Source organism: Branchiostoma floridae, chromosome 2 (assembly GCF_000003815.2).
Source record: "Branchiostoma floridae strain S238N-H82 chromosome 2, Bfl_VNyyK, whole genome shotgun sequence".
In the NCBI taxonomy this organism is placed as follows: domain Eukaryota; kingdom Metazoa; phylum Chordata; class Leptocardii; order Amphioxiformes; family Branchiostomatidae; genus Branchiostoma; species Branchiostoma floridae.
Genome location: NC_049980.1, coordinates 23,586,693 through 23,594,772, shown reverse-complemented (window position 1 = coordinate 23,594,772; position 8,080 = coordinate 23,586,693). Strand labels below are relative to the sequence as shown.

The following is an 8,080-nucleotide window of genomic DNA, read 5'->3' as shown; positions in this document are numbered from 1 at the left end:
GCTGGGATTCCTGAGTGGTATACACATTATCAATCTGACTAGCAATGTTTCTTCTATGATTGAGTCAGAAAACTGCTTTCAAGTTCAACAACAACACACATACACCTTGGTTAAACCAGAGTTTGTATCTACGAAAGAGAACCTACAACAACCAAACACAGCATTTCCATTTGCACCACATTGTAACCAAAGTACTGGGAAAAACATTGTGCCATGCACCACAAGCAAACATCCAAGTGCTATGCCAGAGAACAGGAATGAAGGCCTCTTGAATCAATTAGTAATGTCACCAAATGCAGCATCAAATTTAAATGATAAAAAAGTGCAAGGTCTTGCAATCCAAAGCGCAATATGCAAGGACAAACAAGAAAAACAAACCTATCAACAGAAGACAGAGAGTCTTGCAGAACAAAGAACATCATACAAAGCAAAGAAAGCAAATGAGACCTGTGAGCAAAAAGCAGCACAGCAAAGAGCATCATATAAAGCAAAACGAGCAAATGAGACCCCTGAGGAAAAAGATGAAAGACTTGCAAAACGAAGAACATCATACAAAGCAAAACAAGCAAATGAGACCCGTGAGCAAAAAGATGAAAGACTTGCAAAACGAAGAGCTTCATACAAAGCAAAACAGGCAGATGAGACAACTGAGCAAAAAGCAGATAGACTTGCACAGGAAAGAGCAAAACGAGCAAATGAGACCCCTGAGCAAAAAGACGATAGACTTGCAAAACGAAGAGCATCATACAAAGCAAAACAAGCAAATGAGACCCCTGAGCAAAAAGCCGAAAGACTTGCAAAACAAAGGACATCACGCAAAGCTAGCAAAGCAAAAAGAGCTGAACAAGAATCTTCACAAGAAAAAACGCAACGACAGAGGAAAAACTGTGATAGAGTGAGAAAAACATTGGCTACAAAATATGTTAGAGAACATAGCATAGACTATACCAGTGAACAATACAAATCAGACTTTCCTGCATTTCATTGCTATATAAAACAGCAGCCAAAGTACTACTGTAGCATATGTAGACAATTGTTATTTCATGACCAAGTGCGAAACTGCAACAATGCTGTCATAGACAAAATAGTCAATGATATTTCTGGTCAACATCATCTCTGTTCAAAGTGTTTGATTTGTCTTGAAAAAGACAAACCCATACCCAATGCTTGGACTAACAATATGGATCCAGGTGACATTCCATCATGCCTGAAACAACTCAGTAGAATGGAAACAAGACTTGTCAGTTTGAAATACACCTTCATCAAGTTAATTGTATTACCAGGTGGACAATTTGGTGAACAAGGTCAAGCCATAAGTTTCCCTACCAACATTGAAACTACTTGCCAACTGTTACCACATAGCCAAGATACAGCTGGGCTAGTAATAGTACACCCTTGTCAGACAAATGAAAGTAAAACACAAAGAACAGACCCACAACACATTGTACGATTTTCCAAAATGCATGAAGCTCTTACATGGCTGGTAACGCATAATCATCTATATTCACATGTGAACATAGCTACCTTTGAAAACTGGGTAAAAAAGTCAAGTGAATTCAATCCAATGATCACAGACGCCAATGAACCAGACTTCTCAAGTGCACCTTCTACTGTCCAAGAACTCTCAGCTTTTCCCTGTAACTACATTAATCCAAATGTCCAGTTACAATCTCTGTTGCAGAATGTAACAGACAATGTCCCAGTGATATCACTACCACGTGAAACATCACCACCACAAAGCATATTTAAAGAGACTGATCTTGAGGAACACTGTTTTCCACAGTTATACCCATATGGTAAAAATGGCTTCAAACAGACGCGTGATGTACAACTAACAGACTTACAGTACTTCCAATCACGTTTGCTCAATATCAATGATTGCTGGAGAAAAAACATCCCATGGCTCTTCTTTGCCTTGAACTCGTATGAAATCAAGAAATTGTACAGTCAGATATCCATTGTATGTAGAATGCAAAAGCAGAGTAATGTTAGATCACAATCCATAGCACAGCCACTAACAGCAGGCGATCTGCATCATGAAATTGATCAACATGTTGAAAGCACATCATACACTTTTATGAAGAATATACGTGGAACAGCAGCTTACTTCAAGGACCAACTGCTAAACTTGCTAGCAAAAATAAACACTATTGGACCACCAACATGGTTTGTCACTGTGTCTGCTAATGATTTAAACTGGCCAGAATTGTTCATGACCCTGAATCCTGACCTGACCTATGAAGAAGCTAAAGCATTACCACAACAAGACAAATGGAACCTAATGAGATCAGACCCTGTCATGTGTGCGATACACTTTAATAGACGCACTGATGCACTTCTACGCTTCATACTGAAGAGTCCACAACATCCCATTGGTAGAATCAAAGATCACTGGATTCGTGTGGAATTCCAATTAAGAGGTTCTCCACAGTGAAATTTCTGTCACGAAGAAAGAACGACAATGCACATCCGGGACCTCTTCCCGCCTTTGGCTGTGGTCTCGCACCGGAGTTTCTTTTACGATTTTTATATCCGGCACACAGCGCACACAAGGGATACAATTCCGCCCACAAAAGTACGCCGGAAAATCCAATTATACCAGTGAACAAAGGTTTCCAGCCAACTTCCCATAGATTTTAGATATAAACTTCTAGTTTAATAATGATGCACATTTTACTGGAACACAACATGAAATTTTGAGGTAGTCCTTCCAAATGCGCCCCGGCCAGCTTTTTTTAAAAGCTTTCTTGTTTCAACATGTTCGCACTGGCGCAGTGGTTAAAGTTTACGCATTCTAAACCAATGCACCCGGTTCGAATCCGGTGAGGTAGATTTTTTTTTTCTTTTTTACATCCATTAAAATACTAATTTTTACATCCATTTGGCCACACCAATTTATTTCTTTGGTTAACGGATTCGCCGCTTCGTTTTTTTGCCGAATAGAAATAAAAATTAAAAAAAAAACTTAAAAATGCTCACTCAAAAACAGGCAGTGTAGTGAAATTTGCTGCAGTTCACGCAAATTTTAACAGGTGGCGTCTAGATCTAGATTCAGGCACATATGTGAATCTCTCCATGCGCCAATATCAGGTTTAGTTACTCTGTTCTATTTATATGACATTCTAATAACTAGAAAAAAACGTTCACACACGCAAACATTGGCAAAATGCCAGCTTTTTTAAAAGCACTTGTTTTTCTATTACTCTCAGTGTCACCGTGAAACACCATGAAGCCAAATTTCCGAGCAGATCTTCAAGTAGTAAAACCGTAACAAGACCATAGCAGGACCAGGACAAAAGTTATAAAACTGGAAATTCTGTCGCAATACCAAGGTCAAACACCAGGGGTCCAAAATCGGCCTTGACCTTCGTCTTCTTAACCCCTACTCACATACCACACATTGCCGTCCATCCAGAGTTCAACGGCTATTCAGACAACAAATAGCCTGTAACACAAACAGACACACGGGCACACACACAAAGACACGCCAAGAACAATATCTCCATTTTTCATGGAGGAAACAATCTGCCAAGACAGTGTTCATGGGTCCAGGTGGCCGACAGCTGCGGCTTTGCCACTGGTCTGGTTGGGGAATGCAGATGTAAACTTGTTGACGGGTTACGTGACTGAAACTGTAAAGTTAATGATTTTCACTGAGCTCGAGCACGAACTGATTCAACAGGAGAGGTAGGGAGTTACAAGGGCTGCTCGGGAACATTCGCTACCACATTTCTGAACTACACAGAGTAGTGCTAGCATGTAGGAATACTTACCTGTTATTCTACAGTTGTCAAAGTGGTAGTTCTGCACTACTGTTGGAAATACTGTACAGTAGCTCCCTCAGAGTAGGCTGATCGGAGACAGCGGCAGCAATTTTTGTATGCCATTGGGTAAGATTCGACCCTCTGAAACACATGTCAAGAAGCTGAGACATTAAGTAGTACGGGTACAATTGGGGTTTCTTTTTCCACTATTGACTCTAGCGGGTTCGGTGATTTTGTCTTGCAGATGTTGACGACTTCGACATAGGTCCACGAACCGGCGTTACAACTTCTTCCGGAAACGGTACACTTTTGCCGTGTATGCCTCCAAATGCATTTCCTGGTGAGTACATAAATTACAGACAGCAGATGATGTGATCTATCTATTCTATATATCAATTTAATCTAGCCAGCAAAATATTTCGCAGCTTTGTACTGTACTCGCACCAACCTAAAAAAACTGTCTTTCTACTAACACCACCCAAGGTCCCAAAATGTATACCACTGAATACAGAAAAGAAATCAGACCCAATAACAACCGTTTAGATTAGAAGTGATTTCTTTGAGAATACAATACAATGCAATCTTCCGACGTTACTTCCAAGGTCTTGTATACCACTGGATTGAGGCCGACCAGACCAGTTTCATTTCTCCCACCGTACGGAGGTACGCGTCACAGAAGAACGGTGATTATTACTTCGCCAATGTCGACCCGAATGACAACGGACTGTATCAATGTGGAGTGAAGATCAACCTAAACGCGGGTGGGGCAACGGACCCATCGACGGCGGGTTTCAACGAATTCAGCCCCCATACGGAGCTTACAGTGAACAGTGCCACTCCCGGTAGGTACCATGGCAATGCCAGGCTCACATCTCCAAAACTGCGCCCGACCAGGCAGTTTGCGGTAACAAAAAGCATCACACAAAATACCACAAAAACGTACAAAAACATCAAAAGATAATCATGAGTATAATTAGTATATATTCCTTTATGTACACTTTATTTTCCCTTCCGCAGAAAGCCGGGCCCTAGTTTGAAAATGGCCCACGCATAAACATGGACCCAACATTGCGGAGTGACCTAATGATAGGGCCGGGAAAGGGGCAAACCGAAATACGCAACTAGGATTGATAACATAAACGTGTCATACTCCACTTTAGCATTTACTGAAAAGAGGCAATTGATGATATAGATGATTTCTTTACTAACCATGTACTTATGAATGTTTACTTTGCCAGTTCCCCAGTCGCCTCCACAACTTGTGCTGTTCGAGACCGTCCAGTACAAGAAAAGAGGAGACAATGTTCTGATGGAATTCTTCGCATACGGAAAGTAAATACAACCTCTTGTTTCTGTTTCTCATCAACTTGTCATAAATAGACGTACAGTCGTGCACTGCCAGACGAAAAGTTGCAATTGTACGTAGAGTCTACGTTGATAGCACTCATATCTTTCAGGTGTCCGGCATTTTGTATTTTCTTTGTGCAGATTTATAATCGTCCCTTTCCTTATCTTTCCCCATTCCTACTTTCACATTCCACTTCATTTTCTTTCTTTGATTGTAGCACGATATGACATATGTAGCTGGGACTGACAACAAAAAGATAAGACTACAAAAGACAAAGACACACAATAGATTACCGGATATCAAAGCAGAACAAATGTGCCCAAACTGAGGATTGACTAACTCACTACTTTCTCCAGTCCTACTCCGACTCTTGGCTGGCGCAGAGTGGATGCAATCGGCGGCAACCCGATGGAGTTTCCGCCGAGCGCAAAGTACGAACAGTGGAACCGGGCCATGACGCTGACCAACGTGGCTCTCCCCGACCAGGGATTCTATGAAGTCACAGCCACCAACTCACAGGGAACTGACGTAAAAACAGCACAGCTCATCATAGAAGGTACGTACAGTGAGGTGATTAAAGTGACCACTCCAGTGCCAGAAGAAATTGTGATCTTATAGTGTATATTAAAACGTCACCTTGTCACATGATGAGCAATCAGCCGTATTACTGTAGCTGTAGTACATGTGCAGTATGTTCCTACCTTCAAAGACATTGAAAAAGAAACAGGTAGCTGAATACAAATGCTAATTACCGCCGTTATTTTATTTATAAACCATTCGTCTAATACTATTAACTGGATGGTAAAGATCACGATCAACGACCAGTAAACTTGTTCTAACGTCAAACCTTTGTAGCAATATACAATTTATATATATCAGCCCAGTTTAGTCAAACGGAGAAGTTTACATTCAAACTTTCAAATATGTATGTAATGACGTTTTGCTTATTTGGTATATTCCTTTCACGACAGACGTTCCACAATATATCAAGAAGTTGGAAACACAGAACCTAGACCTGGCGCCTGGAGAAGACATCAACTTGGAGGTGACGTGGCAAGATGACGGCAGGAACCCGGTTACTCCCACATGGTACTACAACGGAGCGGTATGTCCTTTCTTTCAAAAACTGTTCAAAACGTCACAAATGACGGCAGGTATTTGGCAAAGGGGGTGACAGAATGTGGAATCTATACCTCATTGTTTTCAAGTAGTATGTGACACTAACTCGATTTGAATTGACTCAAAGTTATAGGTCCATTTGTCTACGTCTCATCATTGTTATTTATGTCCGCTGTACGACCTATAGGACTACCTTTACCCTTTCATAAGTTTTGTGCGACCCGTTGGGTACCGTAAAAGCGATTGCCCTGTATATGAGGGGTCTTCATGAGTTTAGCTTCAAGCATCAAACTTTTGCACGAAAAAGAACCCGTGAACTTTTTTTTATTCGCACGTTCGCACCAGTTCTGGGGTTTCCAGATGTTGCAATCCATATAATCAAATCAACATGGCCTTACTTAATGAAAATGCGGCTTTCTTTGTCCTCAGTCTCCGATCGGCTGGAAAGAAAGGCAGCGATTATCCCAGTTGACCTGGCGCAAGTAGAATGCACTTGCTTAGGTCACATTTCCAAACTGGGGCCCGGACGGGCAGCTTTCGGCAGCGAAAAGAATGATATAAAGCATCAAAATACACAAAATTCCAAAATAAGATCCTTGGGCATGACATCTGTGTATTTCGAAGTATAACGTTACATTAATTTTGATTTTTCGTTTCTGAAAACACCCCGGCCGGGCCCCGGTTTGGAAATGTGACCTAAGCCTAAGTTAGGCTGCTGTGATGTGTCAGTCAAAAGAAAGCTATCTATGTGACATTGATTTCGACCAATCATATCCTTCATAGGACGTAGTGCCCGACGGCACCAAGTATATCGTCGACAACAGCTCTCCCGCGACATCAAGGCTAACTGTTAAAAACGCCCAGCCCGGTGTCGATAGCGGCTCGTACCAAAGCATTTTGGAGAACCAATACGGCTTGACGCCGTCCTTTTCCGAAGTCAGGGTCGGAGGTATGTGCCATCAGAAAAGAGCTAACATGGTCGATATAGCTAATATGGAGCTCGTATTCGAGAGGTAGCCATAATGTCTGTAATAGTATTGGCTCTATCGGCACGCGTTCCGCCTTTTTCTAAAACGTGTTTTTTTTTCACTTCTAACGTCAGTTGATAGCCATCAAACACAAACCTATGATATAATATAAATAATAGGTGCTGCATACAAATCAGAATTTATTTTTTCAACATCGACATGTGAGAACAGACCTTCATGTGTCAAAGTTCATGGACATTACAAGCCTATAGTATACATTACAAACCTGTACTACGATATAGATGTTACTGGATAATTCAAATGTGATTCGAGACATAAATACAAGAAATACAATGTATGTTGTCATACACAGCACCAGCCAAAGTGGCTGACCTCAAACTTGTTGAAAAGGGGGACAACTCGCCAACGCTGTCCTGGTCAGAGCCGCAGACGAAAGCAGAGCTCGACGGCTACCAGATACAGTATTACCCGACAGACAACCCCGACAACGTCCAGTACATGGATGTGGGGAAAACTCCACTGCAAGCAACCGTTCCCAATTCAAACCCGGATACCTCCACATACAGGGCAAGACAGAATTAGTAACTTTTCGATGATGATGAGTTTTCGTACTTCCATGAAGTATGCAAATTGCGATATATGTAAATTGTAGTAACGTCGTGTCACCACATATCTCTAACGCTGGCATTAATGGCACATTGTAAAATGCTGATTTTTTTATGTTAATTGAAAATATACACAATTGCGTCAGGACATTCAGCATTGTTGAAGTAGGCTGAGGTTTATATATCTATACTGAAATTTGCCTTAAAGTCGCCGTGTAAAATAAATAAACGTTTTTATGGGTTAATGGGTGCCGC

The 8,080-nt window shown here is 41.3% G+C and overlaps 1 protein-coding gene across 2 annotated transcripts in view; it reads left to right on the top strand.

Moving 5' to 3' along the window:
- Positions 1-8,074, top strand: part of LOC118409967 (contactin-5-like) — a 15,169-nt gene extending 7,095 nt beyond the window's left edge. For both annotated transcript variants that reach the window (XM_035811386.1, XM_035811387.1), the window contains exons 5-11: positions 4,009-4,104; positions 4,367-4,606; positions 5,003-5,096; positions 5,469-5,668; positions 6,084-6,217; positions 7,015-7,180; positions 7,573-8,074. In XM_035811386.1, the coding sequence (XP_035667279.1) occupies positions 4,009-4,104; positions 4,367-4,606; positions 5,003-5,096; positions 5,469-5,668; positions 6,084-6,217; positions 7,015-7,180; positions 7,573-7,802 (1,160 nt within the window). In that variant the 3' untranslated portion in view covers positions 7,803-8,074. The remainder of the gene's footprint in view (positions 1-4,008; positions 4,105-4,366; positions 4,607-5,002; positions 5,097-5,468; positions 5,669-6,083; positions 6,218-7,014; positions 7,181-7,572) is intronic.
- The last annotated feature ends 6 nt before the right edge of the window (positions 8,075-8,080 follow it).